The sequence below is a fragment of the Sapajus apella genome, unplaced genomic scaffold (assembly GCF_009761245.1).
Source record: "Sapajus apella isolate SASKATOON/1434 unplaced genomic scaffold, GSC_monkey_1.0 scaffold17, whole genome shotgun sequence".
Taxonomy (NCBI): domain Eukaryota; kingdom Metazoa; phylum Chordata; class Mammalia; order Primates; family Cebidae; genus Sapajus; species Sapajus apella.
In genome coordinates, this window is record NW_022436957.1 from 19,691,848 (window position 1) to 19,709,441 (window position 17,594).

The window sequence follows — 17,594 nt, forward strand, 5'->3', positions numbered from 1 at the left end:
AATTTTGTATTTTTAGTACAGATGGGGTTTCACCATGTTGGTCAGGCTGGTCTCAAACTCCTAACCTCAGGTGATCCACCCACCTTGGCCTCCCAAAGTGTGCTGGGATTACAGACATGAGCCACTGCACCTGACTTCGATCAACCTTTTCTGTAATAATTTCCATTCTGAAAGCATTTTTCACTTGAAACAAAACTATTTCAATCTGATTCTTTTTAATCATAGGAAGCAAAAAATCTAAAATGGAGGCCGGGCGCGGTGGCTCAAGCCTGTAATCCCAGCACTTTGGGAGGCAGAGGCGGGTGGATCACGAGGTCAAGAGATCGAGACCATCCTGGTCAACATGGTGAAACCCCGTCTCTACTAAAACTACAAAAAATTAGCTGGGCATGGTGGTGCGTGCCTGTAATCCCAGCTACTCAGGAGGCTGAGGCAGGAGAATTGCCTGAACCCAGGAGGCGGAGGTTGCGGTGAGCCGAGATCGCGCCATTGCACTCCAGCCTGGGTAACATGAGTGAAACTCCGTCTCAAAAAAAAAAAAAAAAAAAAAATCTAAAATGGGTTTTTCACACACACACAAAAAAAACTATGAACACTGACAATACTTTTGAGATTATTCTTACTCTAAGTAACTAACATAAAACAAATAAACTGTGAAAGAATTTAGAGTAAAACAAAATGATGAAAACGACAAAAATTTTTGTCCAAATCAAGCTATGTTGGTGTCCTTAGTAAGGTGTTGAAAATTGAATTAAAAATTAAGAGAAACAGGCCAGGTGCGGTGGATCATACCTGTAATCCCAGCACTTTGGGAGGCCGAGGCGGGTGGATGACAAGGTCAGGAGTTCAAGACCAGCCTTGCCAAGATGGTCCTGAAACCCCCATCTCTACTAAAAATACAAAAATTACCCGGGCGTGGTGGCGGGCAACTATAATCCCAGCTACTCAGGAGGCTGAGGCAGATAATTGCTTGAACCCAGGAGGCAGAGGTTGCAGTGAACTGAGATCACGCCACTGCACTCTAGCCTGGGTGACAAAGACCCTGTCTTAAAAAAAAAAAAAAACACCAAGAGAAACAAAATGAGTTCACGATTCTTGAAATATCAGAAGAACACAGAAGATTATTCTCCATAAGGAGCATTCAGGGCAGTATTTACATTTTATACAGCCATCTTTTTCTTTTTTTTTTTGAGACGGCGTTTCACTCTTCCCACCCAGGCTGGAGTGGAGTGGCGCAATCTCGGCTCACTACAACCTCTGCCTCCTGTGTTCAAGTGATTCTCCAGCCTCAGCCTCCTGAGTAGCTGGAATTATAGGTGCCCGCCACCATGGCCTGCTACTGTTTTTTGTATTTTCAATAGAGACAGGGTTTCTCCATGTTGGCCAGGCTGGTCTCAAACTCCTGACCTCAGGTGATCCACCCGCCTTGGCCTCCCACAGTGCTGGGATTACAGGCATGAGTCATCACACCCAGCCAGCAATCCTTTCTAATCTGGAGGGCCACACACCAAACAGAACAGAGGCTTTCTCTGGTAAGGGGTTGGAGGGAGGCGGACAATAGTAACCTGATCATCAACTGCACTATTTTGACTTTTTACAAAGAAAAGGTATTTCAGTATTACTTAAAACATTTTTAAAAAATAGACGTTTTCTTGTCTTTTTTTTTTTTTTTTTTTTTTTTGAGACGGAGTTTCGCTCTTGTTACCCAGGCTGGAGTGCAATGGCGCAATCTCGGCTCACCGCAACCTCCGTCTCCTGGGTTCAGGCAATTCTACTGCCTCAGCCTCCTGAGTAGCTGGGATTACAGGCACATGCCACCATGCCCAGCTGATTTTTTGTATTTTTAGTAGAGACGGGGTTTCACCATGTTGACCAGGATGGTCTCGATCTCTTGACCTCGTGATCCACCCGCCTCGGCCTCCCAAAGTCCTGGGATTACAGGCGTGAGCCACCGCGCCTGGCTGACATTTTCTTTTCAAAGCAGTTACCTTGGTAAATCATATATGGAGTCAGAATTTACTGCAACTATTTTATAAATTTCATAAGTGAAATTTACTTTTTAAAAAATTATTATTTTTTTTTTGAGACAGAGTCTCACTCTGTCACCCAGGCTGGAGTGCAGTGGCATGATCTTGGTTCAGTGTAACCTCCACCTCCCAGATTCAAATGATTCTCCTGCCTCAGTCTCCCCAGTAGCTGGGACTACAGGCTTGTGTCACCATGCTCAGCTAATTTTTTTATTTTTAGTAGAGATGACGTTTTGCCATGTTGGCCAGGCTGGTCTCGAACTCTTGACCTCAGGTGATCCACCAACCTCAGCCTCCCAAAGTGCTGGGATTACAGGTGTGAGCTACTGCTCACGGCCGAAATTTACATGTAATATGTAATCATATGGCTTCCATTTCTAAATGCTTTCAGATCACATTTTAAGCCTTTAAGAAAATCAGTCTCGGCCAGGTGCTCACAACTGTAATCCCAGCACTTTGGGAGGCCAAGGCAGGCAGATCATCTGAGGGCAAGAGTTCGAGACTAGCCTGGCTAACATGGTGAAACCCCGTTTCTACTAAAAACAAGAAAAAAATTACCCAGGTGTGGTGGCATACGCCTGTAATCCCAGCTACTTGGGGGGCTGAGGCAGGAGAATCGAATGAACACGGGAGGTGGAGGTTGTAGTGAGCCAAGATCACGCCATCACACTCCAGCTTTGGCAACAAGAGCGAAACTCCATCTCAAAAAAAAAAAAAAAAAAAAAAAAAAGAAAGAAAATCAATCTCAATATATTTGAAATAAGAGTGGTAAACAATAGAAAACGGGCCAGGTACCTGTAGTTGGGAGGCCGAGGCAGGTAGATCACTTGAGGTCAGGAGTTTGAGACCAGCCTGGCCAACATAGTGAAACCCTATTTCTACTAAAAATACAAAAATTAGCCAGGTGACGGGTGCCTGTAGCCCCAGCTACTCAGGAGGCTGAAGCAGGAGAATCACTTGAACCCAGGAGGCAAAAGGCTGCAGTAAGCCAAGATCACACCACTGCATTCCATTCTGGGCAACAGAGTGAGACTTCACCTCAAAAAAAAAAAAAATCATTATCTACACACACCTACACACACACACAAACACACACACACAGATTAGAAAATGGCAACGGTACGCGTATGTTTACTGTAGCACTATTTACAATAGCAAAGACTTGGAACCAACCCAAATCCCCATCAATGACAGACCGGATAAAGAAAATGTGACACACATACACCATGGAATACCATGCAGCCATAAAAAAGGATAAGTTCTTTGCAGGGACATAGATGAAGCTGGAAGCCATCATTCTCAGCAAACTAACACAGGAACAGAAAACCAGCAACCACATGGTCTCACTCATAAGTGAGAGTTGAACAATGAGAACATATGGACAGGAACATCACATACCAGGGCCTGTCGGGGGTTGGGGACAAGAAGAGAGAGAGCATTAAGGACAAATACCTAATGCATGCAGAGCTTAAAACCTAGATGACAGGTTGATGGGTGCAGCAAACCACCATGGCATATGTACACCTATGTAACAAACCTGCACGTTCTACACATGTACTTAGAACTTAAAATAGAAAAAAAAAATTACAACTGTTAGTCATCATTAAAACAATCTCTTCCTGAATCTTTTGTACATCTCATAATTAAATGTAGTGTCCAATGTAAGCTTTTCTTTCTGTTGCTGTGGTGGTGGTAGTGGTAAAGAATCAAACTTTATGTAAACTTGGTCAATAATAAAATTATCTCATTGTACAAAAAAAAAAAAGAAAAGAAAATGGCATTGGTTTAAAAAAGGGGAGGGGGACTTGTGGTATGATTCCACCAAATTTTCTGAAAATGTCATACCAAGGGTATATCTGAGTATGTCCAGAATGGAGTCTAAAAAGATATTAGGGCCAGACACAGTGGCTCATGCCTGTAATCCCAGCACTTTGGGAGGCCGAGGCAGGTAGATTACAAGGTCAGGAGTTTGAGACCAGCCTGAACAACATGGTGAAACCCCATCTCTACTAGAAATACAAAAATTAGCCAGGCGTGGTGGCGCAAGCCTGTAATCCCAGCTACTCGGGAGGCTGAGGAACGAGAATGGCTTGAACCCGGGAGGCAGAGGTTGCAGTGAGCTGAGATCGTACCACTGTGCTCCAGTCTGGGTGACAGAGCAAGACTCCATCTCAAAAAAAAAAAAAAAAAAAAAAAAAAAAAAATTTTAACAGTAGTTCTCTATAGGTGGTGATATTAAAGATGATTCTTTACTATTATCCGTATTTCCTGAAGTTTTTACAAAAAACACTGGTTTTATAACATGCAAAGAACAAAAATGGCTGGCTCCTGAGGATATACTAAAGAATTTGCCACAAAGTTTGAAGATAATTCCAAATGAGGAAGAAGAAAAATGTTTTGACCAGTGATAAGAGTTTTTGGAATAAATATATTGACAGTATAATTAAACCTATCCTCTCAAAATGACCATTCTGATGCATTCATTTGAATGCAAAATTTGGAAGCACTCATACTTTAACAATAACAATAAAAGCCACAATCATTTCAATCTGTTTCATAGCAAAGGAGGGTATAAAGCCAAGAATTTCTCTCCCTCTGTCACTCAGGCTGGAGTGCAGTGATACAATCATAGCTCACTGTGGCCTTGAACTCCTGGGCTCACGCAATGCTTCTGCTTCAGCCTCCCAAGTACCTAGGACTATGGGTTCGATGGAGCATACTCAGCTATCTTTTTTTTCTGGTAAAGATGGGGTCTCCCAGGCTGATCTTGAACTCCTGGCCTCAAGCAATCCTCCTGCCTTGGCCTCCCAAAGTGCTGGCATTACAGGTATGAACTATCACGCCCAGTAAAGTTCAGCCTTTAAACAACATGAAGAAAACCTCTTCCCACTATGACAACCACAGAACTATTTTATGAGAAAATTTTAATCCTTTAGTTCTGTACTACAGTAATTGGCATTTCCTAGTTCTTTCTCATCCACTATAAACAGACTACAATCTAAAGAGATAAGCAAAGAAAAAAATGAGGCTGTTTTCAAGATTAATATTATCTTTTTCTCACAGAAAACCAAATTCTAGTTTATCTTTGGAAGATAGAATTTACCACAAAATTAGGTCAGCAAAGCAAACAAAATGTTTCATCTGCAATTGTTTCATTTTCTACTCTTTAAAAATAGTTATTAGATTTTATAAAATTCATGTACAAAAATAATAAACTTGTGTGATAAACAGGAAGAAAACCTCAGGGCCAAAGAATGAGATAACTGTTCATTTATGCAGGTTTTGAGTCATCCAGTTGGACTATACTGGTTTCACAGACTTGGAACACAGATAATATGTAATTTATCAGGTTCAAAATTTATTTTGAACTTCCTCATCCAGACAGAAATTTACTGCTACCTAAAACTCCAATACATATATATACACATATATATATATATATATATATATATATTCTCTATTAGAAAGGAAACCTGGGATCCACTTAATCTTTTCTGAATTAAGGGACTATAGGGGGGAAAAAATCGCAGGGGAACATTTACTTCAAGTTTAGCTTTTCAAATGCATCTGTGTTTTCAAGCAACTAATAAAATGTACATCATTTAATAGGAGAGCTAATCTGTCAAAGTAAAATCTATCTGGGCCAGACATGGTGGCTCATACCTGTAATCCCAGCACTTTGGAAGCCTGAGGCGGGCGGATCCTTTGAGCCCAGGAGTTCAAGACCAGCCTAAGCAACATGGTGAAATCCCCATCTACAAAAAACTAGCTGGGTGTGGTGGAATGTGCCTGTAGTCCCAGTTACCCAGGAGGCTGAGGCAGGAGGATCACTTGGGCCTGAGAGGAGGACGCTGCAGTGAGCTAAGATTGTGCCACTGCACTCCAGCTTGGGTGACATAGCATGACTCTTGTCTCAAAAAAAAAAAAAAAAAAAAAAAAAAAAAAACCTACCAAGACACAGGTTTCATATCTCTCTTTTTTTTTTTTTTTTTTTTTTTGAGATAGGATCTCGTTGTATCACCCAAGCTGCAGTGGCATGATCACAGCTCACTGCAGCCTCAACCTCCTAGGCTCAAGTGATCCTTCCATCTCAGACTCTCAAGTAGCTGGGATTACAGGCAGGCGCCACGACACCCGGCTAATTTTTGCATTTTTTGGTAGAGACAGGGTTTCACCATGTTGCCCAGGCTGGTCTCAAACTCCTGGGCTCAAGCAATTCTCCTGCCTCAGCCTCCCAAAATGCTGGGATTATAGGTGTCAGCCATCATGTCGGGCCTAGACCCAGGTTTCATATCTTAATAGACTACCACGTGCACAGAGGACGCTGAACTCACTAATGAAAACAGCCTTCAACTTCATCTCAGTTATTCATGTGTGTTTTTCTTCTTTAACGAAAATTGTAAACCTTTTCTTAAAAAAAAAAAAAATCGTGTAAGACTCAATTCGGTTGATGACCATCTGACCTCATAATGAAAATTTGTGCAAAAATAAGGAACAAAAACAAGAAAAGTAAATGTTTGGACTATACCCAGCAACTTTAACAGAACTCCCAAATGGTGTGACTCCACAAACAGGCTCAGTCCTATTTGCCAAGTGAGGTAAACCATCAACAGACAATTTAGGAAACTTCTTGGAGCCCTCATAATCACTTTTTGCTTACTTACTCACTCACCAGTCTAACCCATGTCACATGAATCAGCAGCACCTCTAATAGGAGAGCAGACTCATTTCAGCAAGCACAAAGAAAAACAGCCTAGCTCACAAGGACTGACGTTTGTGGAATAGGGAAAAAGAAAAAGGAACCTTTATTAGTTAGTTTCATATATCCTATTTTAAAAGACTGTTCAGAAGAAGGAATAGACATATCTGAAAAAAGAAACTACTGGGAATTCCTCCACACTAAGGCAATGGACATGCACTTGTGAATCTATCTCTAGTTCCCACAGAGGGGGCTCCTCATCCTCATGGAACCAAACAAAGAAGTCTTTAATCGGGAGCCAGTGTGGGCTTTGAATAAAACACGCTGCATTGCTTCAAAGAGCCAGAAATAGGAAGATAAAGAGTAACTGTACTTAAAGTGCCTTTAAAACTTTATTCACTCAAAATGCAACTATGCTATCTATAATGCATAAAGCTCTATCAGGAAAATATAGCTTAACAATCAAAGTTATAGGCTTTCAGCATGTTGAAAACTCTACAACCCTTGCTCTATATTCCTGCTTCTCCAAGTTTTAGTGAACACTGAAAATAAGTTTAAAAACCTACTACACTAAGAAATTGGCACTGATTAAATTTTCTAACAAAACTGGCATGAGGCATGCAAAAGTTAGAAAAAACTCAGCAAAAGTGAAAAATAAGTAACTTCAAAATCCCGAAATATATCTTTAAACTGGGATTTTTTTGCCCCTGAAAATATCTATATAAAGTTTCATGCTGTATGAACTAACCGTGAAAATTCCACTTTAGCATTATTGGGGAAAATCAACTGATACACTCTTCCAATTCCCTTTTTTAAAGATCTTTTGATACTTTCTTGTCAAATAAGTCAAGTCTAAACTTTTTGAAACAGATATCTTTGCTATTGAGATTTATTTATTTTATTTATTTATTTATTTTTTTTTTTTTTGAGACGGAGTTTCCCTCTTGTTACCCAGGCTGGAGTGCAATGGCGCGATCTCGGCTCACTGCAACCTCCGCCTCCTGGGTTCAGGCAATTCTCCTGCCTCAGCCTCCTACACCTAATAACTTGCATTTATACACCTAATTTTTAATGTACCATACAAACAAATATGGAAGTTCATTTCCTAGCCTCTAAGAAGTTCCAGTCTAGCCTAGAAAGGACATAGGTGTGGAACATCCATATATTTAGATTATAGATTAAACCTTTATGTCATAAAAGTCCATAAACAATAGGCCTCGTGGGGTAATCAATTCAGTTATCATAAATGTCTGGTACATTATCTACTCTTCTCCACTGTGTCTCTGATCTCTCCATTCTTTTAATGTACCGTTCTTCTACTTCTTCCTTCTCCTCTTCCACTGCTAGTTACAACTGTGAGGCTATTTGCATTTTAGAGGTAGATAAAAGAGTCCTACAATGTCCTGAGCAGAACTCATTTCCAAATGAGAAGTGAAATAACCCAAGTTTGATTCACTTTTGAGAGTCATTAAGTCGAGAGCTAACCTGCAAGCAGAGATCACTTCAGTGGACAAATGTGACGCAAGAGGCACAGAAATCACCTTACACTGATATAGTGCTTTGTAGTTCACGGTTCTTTTCACATATTATCTCAATTGAATCTCCAACAACCCTGTGAGATACGGACGCACATATTACTATCCCCACAGGATCATGATCGGGATGCTGAGAGATTAAGAAATCTCGGCCGGGCATGATGGCTCAAGCCTGTAATCCCAGCACTTTGGGAGGCCGAGGCGGGTGGATCACGAGGTCAAGAGATCGAGACCATCCTGGTCAACATGGTGAAACCCCGTCTCTATTAAAAATACAAAAACTAGCCGGCGTGTTGGCACATGCCTGTAGTCCCAGCTACTCGGGAGGCTGAAGCAGGAGAATGGCTTGACCCGGGGAGGCTGAGGGTGCAAGTGAGCCAAGATTACACCACTGCACTCCAGCCTGGGTGACAGAATGAGACTCCAGCTCAAAAAAAAAAAAAAAAAAAAAAAGAAGAAAGAAAGAAATCTCAACAAGGTCACTCAGCCAGAAACACAACTAGATCCTGAGGCTCAAAAGATTGCATCCAGAGCTACAGAACAGTTTTTTCTTCCTCTTTGTGATCTACTGTCTCAATTCACTGAAGGGTAAGAAAGGAAAAAACAAAAACAACCAATTAGTTCTGCATATAAAAAATGTATTTATGTGAGTAAAAATGTAGTTACTACAATTCCTCAAGAAGAATTCCCTTGAAGATGCTTAAATTGTTAGGGAAAAAAGCCTTTATTATCCTTCCAAATACGTGGCTTTTAAAATAATACTCAAGTATAAAAGTTACATTACTCTTCCAATTTACAGACAATTTTCCTTTTCCATTTAGCATTGTAATTCTCCCCTCAGTTTGTACTAGTAACATGGCAAGAAAATTAATTTCAGGAAGACAGGCACCGTAAGCATTACACCAAGCCACAAAGAATGTGTGATGTAATAATGCTTTATAGCCATGGACACGTTCACTCAGGTTCCTCAGTTGTGGTGAGCTCTGAGCACAGGTCACGTATTTTCCCTTGAGGAAGGAAATGACACAGACCAGTTTTCACCAGGCCACCTTCTTACCCTGGAGGCTTCAGCTAGCAGCCGACGATTTCCCAATTTCCAGCCCATGTCTCTTGCAGGAAAAGTCCATACCCTTGGGTTCCATATCAACTGATTTCCCCCTCCCAATGCCCAGATATTTCAACAAGCCCGGCCTGTTCAAAACCATCAACTCCCGCTCAAGCCAAACTCAACCTTCTTCTACTTTCCCATCTCAGTGAATAGTTCCACAGTCAAAAGTTTCAAAAGCCTGGGCACCATCCTTAACTTATCCTTCTCTTTTGTCTGCCACATCCAATCGACTACCAAGTTTTGAAATAAAAAATACTTTTGGAGAGCCCCAAGACTGTGCATTACTGTAACACTACCTTAGCAGCCTCTTACAAGATGCCAACTAAAAGCAACAGTTCACATTTCTTGAGCCCTTACTTTGTGCCAAGCATTGTTCTAAGCTTTGGGTATGAATGAATTTAATCAACAAAGTAATTTGAAGTTGGTAATCGTCTCATCCCTGTTTTACAAATAAGGAAGCAGCTACAGAAAACTCTAGTATCTCTTGCAAGGAATACAGTGAAGCCCAAGGTCTTAACACTGTTCTGAACTCCCTCACACTTCTGTGTCTTCTGTTTAGAAGGCCCTTTCAACCTTGTCTGCCCAGCTCCAAAGGTCAGCATAGGCACTTTCTTCTCTATAAAGCCTTCTGATGCCCCCTGCTGGCACTCTTTCTTCTAAATCAGTAGTTCTCAAGGGTGGCTGCTTGCTCCAAAAACTAGATGCCTAATCCTACCTCTAGAGGTTCGTGATGTCATTGATATAGGTTCTAACCTGGGCACTGGGACTTTTTGTTTGTCTGTTTTGAGATGGAGTCTCACTAGGACGCCCAGGCTGGAGTGCAGTGGTGTGATCTTGGCCTCCCAAATAGCTGGGATTACAAGCACATGCCACCATGCCCAGCTGATTTTTGTATTTTTAGTACAGATGGGGTTTTGCCATGTTGGCCAGGCTAGTCTTGAACTCCTGACCTCGTGATCTCCCCGACCTTGGCCTCCCAAAGTGCTGGGATTACAGGCTTGAGCCCCCGCGCCCAGCCGCATTGGGACTTTTGAAAGCTCCCCAGGTGGCTCTAACGTGCAAAGTTGAGACCCACTGCATCATAATGGATCTTTAATGTCTGTGCTGGTAAATGCATTGTGAACTTCTGAAATGAAAGTTTCACAATCACCTTGGGGGGAGCATTTTCAAAACTAGTGGTTCCTGGATTCCACCTAAAAAGTCAGTCAGAACCATGCGTAGGGGCTTGGAAACTGTCTCCTTGAATAATTCTGATGTGTGGCCAGGTTTGGGACATCTCTCCTAAATAAGAACTGGGTCCTTTCACTTGTACCCACCAGGGTCCAGCACAATGCCCAGCCCATAGTTGGACTAGGACAAAATCTGTGTAATGAAGGAAATCTAGCAAACAAACCTGGGTATATGTATTCAATATTCAAACTTCCTGCAGCAGCTCAAGAAAAAGCTGCTTCCTACAATGGAATGCAAGTACTGGACAGCGTTTCAAATGTGTTTTTTAATCCACCAGTGCCCCCTAGTGACCTGAAGATGAATAGCTATATCAAAACATCACAGTATATATTTTAATTACAATATGCCTGATAGTTATGTGCATATCTTAATTAAGTATAAATTTTAATTTATACTGGGCATCGGGACTTTTTTTTGAGATGGAGTCTCACTCTGTCGCCAAGTGCAGTGGCACAATCTTCACTCACTGCAACCTCTGCCTCCTGGGTCCTGGTTCAAGCAATTCTCCTGCCTCAGCCTCCCAAGTAGCTGGGATATATAAATTATATAAAAATAAAATATAAATTTTTATTAATATATGCACACAACTAGTCAGACACATTATGTTTTTACTTCTAACACCTATACTATTAACTCCTTTGCCCTCCAGTTCCAGTTGACCCCAGCTGTTAACTCCTAAACCCGGATCAATCCTACCATTTACTCCATCCCCACTCTGCACCAACATGCAGGAGGAGTGCTCTCAGCAGAGCCCTCAAAGGGTCTGGCCTATCTTCTTGTTCCTTGGTCAGTGCCTCTTGCAAATCCCACCACACTCATAAAACCATCCATCTCGAAAACACAAGAACCATTCATCTACTGATTTGCCTCAATTCCTGCTCTTCAAAGGGGACCAATGAAAACTACAGAACTTGGGAGCTAGCTAAAAAATGGAGAATCTGAGGCCACATCCCAGACCTACTGAATTGCAACCTGCATTTCAACAAGAGTCGTATGCCCATTAAAGTTTAACAAGCACTGGTTCACAACTACTAGACCTAACATCAATATTTTATGACAAACATTTTTTGACACTCTTTTGCTATCCTGAAATAAACTTCAGCACTAACCTACGTGCCTAAGTCCAAAAAGTAAATCAGTATACCACGGTAGCATAAAGGTGAATAAAAAGGAAAGATTTATATGAATTATATTTCAGTATGCAAATGTTCAACACAAATAAAGACATAAAGAACAACCCCATTTTCAGTTATAATTTTTGCAAAGTTAAAAAAAAAAGAACAACCCCACAAGTTTCCAAAACGTACCTTAAGGGGCTCCTACCATTCTGCAGAGAACCACTGGTCTACAATCCCTTGCAGCTTTCTTTTCATTCCATCTCTCAGGTGGGGATCTCTCTCCCTTGTAAAGCTGAGGTAGTCTCTCTAGAATCTTGACTGAACATCTCCTTCTAGTTATCATATTCTCTCTGCTTCCCTTAACAGTCAAGCTTATCAACCACCATAGTGTCCATTTACTCATCCCTCAGTCACCAACCCACGTTAACCTACCCTTCACTTCCATCAGTAAACCTAAAGTATAAGGATCATGAAAGCTTTCCCAAGTGTCCAAATCAACAAACACACCTCATTACCTAGCTTTTATCTCTGTCACAGACATTACTGGTTGCATACCCAGTCTCTATTCTCCCTCTTCCTTCTTAAAAGAACTCTAGTGTGTTCATGAATGCATTCCTCTCCCCTGTGATGAAGTGACACCACCCTGGGTTGATCCTGTTTAGTCTAACCCAATCAGATCATGGCATTCCTCTGACAACGGTATAGGGTCAGACAACTGACCCAAGTTGGTCCAATCAGACTGAAGGACCAAGTGTGGGAGTTTTTCCTCTCTCCTCCTCTTGCTCTAGAGAATGAGAAAGTGTGTATGTTACTGGTAGTCATCTTGCAACCCTAAAGGAAACCAACCTGACTGTGGAAAGCCAAGAGATGGGTCCTTGATGACACTACTGAACAACTGAATCACAGCCTGGAATTCATTCTTCCTCTGGACTTTGTGAAATAATTTTCCTTACCATTTAAGCAATGGGGTTTTCCCAGCTGAAAGCATCCTAACATAGCCATTTCTCCTTGAAACTTTACTCCCTTGATTTTCTAAACATCACTCTTTTCTGCTCCCACTTTCCTCCACCTATTCCTTACATTTTGGTGTCTTCCAAGGTTTGTTGTGGTCTTTTCTACCCAAAGTACATGTTCACCTGAAATAATCTCAGCTTGGCTGGGTACAGCGGCTCACGCCTGTAATCCCAGCACTTTGGGAGGTCAAAGCAGGCGAATCATGAGGTCAGGAGTTTGAGACCAGCCTGGCCAACATGGTGAACCCCTGTCTCTACTAAAAATACAAAAAATTAGCTGGGTGTAGTGGTGGGTGCCCATAACCCCAGCTACTCGGGAGGCTAAAGCAGAACAGCTTGAACCTGGGAGGCAGAGGTTGCAGTGAGCTGAGATCATCCACTGCACACCGGCCTGGGTGACAGAGTGTGACTTGGTCTCAAATCATCATCATCATCATCATCTCAGCTCCCTGTATCTTCCCCTTGAAACATCAAAATTGAGCTACCACGCCAGGTGCAGTGGCTCACGCCTGTAATCCTAGCACTTTGGGAGGCTGAGGTGGGTGGATCACCTGAGGTCAGGAGTTTAAGACCAGCCTGGCCATCATGGTGAAACCCCATCTTAAAAAAAAAAAAAAAAAAAAAGCCAGGCACGGTGGCTCAAGCCTGTAATCCCAGCACTTTGGGAGGCCGAGGTGGGCGGATCACGAGGTCAAGAGATCGAGACCATGGTGAAACCCCGTCTCTACTAAAAAATACAAAAATTTAGCTGGGCGTGGTAGCACGCACCTGTGGTCCCAGCTACTCAGGAGGCTGAGGCAGAAGACTTGCTTGAACCCAGGATGTGGAGGTTGAAGCGAGCCGAGATCGCGCCACTGCACTCCAGCCTGGTGCCTGGCAACAGAGTGAGACTCTGTCACAAAAAAAAAAAAAAAAAAAAAAAAAATTGAGCTACCAGCACTCCCCCCAGTGCAATACCACGGCTGATGTTCCCCAGCTCATGTGCCTGAAGAACTACTTGTCTTTCAAATTTAAATTTAAGTGTTCTGTCTGTGAAGCCTTCCCTGAAGTCCATGGTTTCTTTACCTTTTTTGTGCCATGGATCTCTCTGGCAGTCTGTAAGCCCTATGAACCCCTTTTCAAAATAATGCTTCTAATTGCATACAAAAAAATGCCAACTATATTGAAATAATCTTATTTTTTAGACTTAAATATCTGACATAAGCAGTATGTGCTTCTTTATTAGCCCACTAAACAAAAAGATCTAGCAGTGAGTCTTATAACCACCATAGTTCTGAAGTAGTAATGAGCATAAATGATATTTTGAGATCTGCAACAACTGTAATGTGACATGAAAATGTCTGTGACTTGTGCTGGTACTGTGACTTCTATTGGTAACAGGTACTGCTAACACTACTGTGGTTTGATACAATAGGAGCTTGTTAAATGAATGGACCCCAGTGAAGTGTACCTACTCATATCTATGACCTTGTGTAGTTCCCCACCACATCAACTCTGAACTTGGCTATGTTACTTGTTTTGACATCAGCAAATATGATGCTGTTTGTGCCTTGGGACTTGCCCTCTTGGAACTCAGTAACCAGGTGAGGAAGCCCAAGCTAGGCCTATGGCGGGGTACCAAGCCCCCAGACATGGGAGTGAGGCCAACTTCCAGCCAAGCCACCAGCTGAATTCAGCCACTGGGACATACCAGCAGAACTGCCCAGCAAGCCTACAGATTTTCAGAAGTAATTACTGTTTTGGCCAGGCATGGTGGCTCACACCGGTAATCCCAGCACTCTGAAAAGCCAAGGTGGGAGGATCACTTGAGGTCAGGAATTCAAAACCAGCCTGGCCAACATGGCGAAACCCCGTCTCAACTAAAAACACAAAAACACAAAAATTAGCCAGGCATGGTGGTGGGTGCCTGTAATCCCAGCTACTCAGGAGGCTGAAGCAGAACTGCTTGAACCCAGGATGCAGAGGTTGCCGTGAGCCAAGATCGAGCCATTGCACTCCAGCCTGAGCAACAGAACAAGACTGAAAAAAAAAAAAATTCTTGTTTTAAGGCACTGGTTTGTAGTGATTTGTTACCCAATAATAGATAACAGAAACATTACTCATATTCACAACTAAAGGAAGTGCTCAATTTCATTTGGAGATTGATGAAGATAAATTTATATTTTTCCCCCATCAGAGTTCAGGAACCCCCTGAAATATATGTGCAGATCTTCTGAGGAGCTGAGGACCCCAGGTTAGGAACTCCTGGTTAAGCCAAGGGGATCTTGCGCTCCTTTTTACTACCTTTCTATATTGTTGGTACACACATATAGTTAAACTGGCCACAGCATATCTTTCCTTGTTGTAAACCTGAAATGGCGCTGAGCTCCTAGCACATAACAGGTGTTTAACACACAAATTTATCAAATGAATGTTGATTATAAGATTTGTCTTCCTGACTAAACTGTGAGCTCCCTGAAAACAGAATAAGAGCAAATGCCAGGCCTTTTCCAACTGCTTTACACATACCAACCTACTTTTTATAACAACCCTGTGTGGTATATGTTATTACCCCAATTTCACCAATAGTAAGATAGGCACAGAGAAAGTAAGTGACTTGTCCAAGGTCACACAGCTAAAAGGTGGCAATGCCAGGACTCGAAGGCAGAATGCATGTTCTGATTTTACAGCCTTTACTAATGTACATTGCGGAGCTCAATAAAATTTTTAAATGAATACAATTCTGAGATTTCAATAGCACTATTTTATGGGTACTATGCTTCTTGAAGACTCAATTTTGTAGATTAATTTCTGGTAGCCTGTGTTTTTTTTTTTTATGACAAAATACATATAATTTACTTTTTTAAAAGTAGAATAATGGCTTTATGTTAAAGTGCAGATTTTCGAAATTAAGTCTTCATTGTAAAAGTCGATTTTTTTCAAAGGGCACGAGTTCACAAAATGCAGGAAAAGGGGGTCCACTAGTCCATATTAAATAATGTTCCCTGAGGAGTGGAGCAAAGCTCCAGCTTCCCTCACCACCCAGCCGTCCCACCCCAGCCTCCCTCATACCCTGCACAACTTCTAAGGTGACCCTCCCCCACCCACACATCAGGTTCTGAAACCTGACCCTGCCAGGCAACTAAAGCCGCGAACCCCACAGTGACCTGAGCTGGCCTCCCTCTACCCTACGATCCCAAGAGGCCACCAGCCGAGGGGATGGGTACTTTGGGGGAAGCACTTTAAATTTTCAAAGTGTTTAATTCACGAAAGCACAACCCAAAAGGCTGCCCCCACCCACTAGGGGGTCTCCCGCCTCCACCCAGTAGCCGCTCATCCCCAGCAGACCGGTGAATGAACCGCGGGGCTGGGACGCAGCCGGCCCAGTGGCGGGAAAAGCCTCGGGGTGAGTCGGGCCTGGCCGGCGGAGAGGTCCCAAGAGAGCGCGGGGAGGGCTCGGGCGGCCGGGAGGGGGCGGTGACAGCTGTGACCCAGCTCCACGCTCTCACCTTGTACATGTCGCTGGCAACGGTGGCTCCGGCAGGGTCACCCCGGCCTCGGCCACGCCCACTATGGAGAGGTGACTACGGAGGCCCGATAGGGCCTTGCTTTCTCCAACGGCAAGCGGGTTGCGGTGCGGGTGGCAGCCGTACGGCAAATTCGGTACGGCGAAGGCTTAGTACAATCACCCGGTTCTAGAAGCCGCGTCTCTGAGCCGCAGAACGTCGCGCCCCGGGCGGCGGATGAACGCAAGACCCGCCCTCCAGGAGGCTCCGCCCCTGCGCCGGCGGTTGCTAGGCGGCAAGAAAGCACCGGCTCTGTGTGGGCGGTACGCGGAGGCGCAAGGGAGGTGCCCGGCGTCGTGCGGCGCTGGGAAACTGCCTCCGCCGCCGCTATTGGGCGCCCAGTGGCGTGGGCTGGGATTTCTGTGAGCACAGGTTGCCGGAAGGGGGCGCTGGGAGGGCCTCGGGCGGCTTCGAAAGCCTCGCAGCCGGAAGCCGCCGGCTGGAGGACTGGATTTACCTTACGAAAGGTTTTAAGATTTTTAACCGTTGACTGGACCTTTCTCAGGTTTTAAATTTAAACTAACATACTATGTCCTTTAATCGGAAAAGGCTCAGAGCTTATTTTTTTCCCTTTAAGAAACAAGCGGTAAGCCTCCTCTCTGGGAATCAAATGTTTGTCCCTTAATACTTGCAGAAGTCAATGATAATGGCAATAATTATCTTGTTAACTAGAGTAACAAGCACTGATACAGCACTTAGGATGTGTGCAGCCCTGATCTAAGTTCTTTATACACATTCATCTAATCTTTCCAACGACGGAAGTAGGTGGGCATGATTATTATTCCCAATACATAGATGAAGAAACTGAGGCACAGAGAAGTAATTTGTACAAGACCACAAAGAAAGTGGGAAGCTAGGATCCAAACCCATTAGTCTGCTCTTGAAACCTGTGTTCTAGCAAAAATAATCGTTGCACTGTGTCATAATGAGGATGTATTTCCTATTTCATTCTGTATTTCTGCTCTAATCCTATAGAAAGTGTAAGCCCCATCCAGGCGGGCAGCTGGAAAAATTTGGAATTTGTACAGTGACATGTCACTGCCCTTCAGCCAAAACCCACTAGGGACACGCCTGTAGTTTTTGGGTTTCTCATTGCTCCAAGGAAATCGCACATATAGGAACACAGTGACATATTTCAGTAAAAGAGTGTTAGAAAGATTTATTATAGGATTTGGGCTTTGGTTCGGTGATTTTGGGGCGAGTTCAAGGAAGCAGGAGCTTTGCTCTGGATTGGGTGTTGTTAGGAAGCAATGGTAACACCAAGGCCCAGCTGTGAATGCCAGCCATCTCCCAGATGTTAACGGCTGCTTTTTCTTAAG

The 17,594-nt window shown here is 43.1% G+C and overlaps 1 protein-coding gene across 2 annotated transcripts in view; it reads right to left on the reverse strand.

Annotated features, from left to right (window-relative positions):
• APOO (apolipoprotein O) overlaps positions 1–16,461 on the reverse strand; it is a 72,907-nt gene extending 56,446 nt beyond the window's left edge. For both annotated transcript variants that reach the window (XM_032286132.1, XM_032286131.1), the window contains exon 1: positions 16,219–16,461. In XM_032286132.1, coding sequence (XP_032142023.1) covers positions 16,219–16,227 — 9 coding nt within the window. In that variant the 5' untranslated portion in view covers positions 16,228–16,461. The remainder of the gene's footprint in view (positions 1–16,218) is intronic.
• Between the last annotated feature and the right edge of the window lie 1,133 nt (positions 16,462–17,594).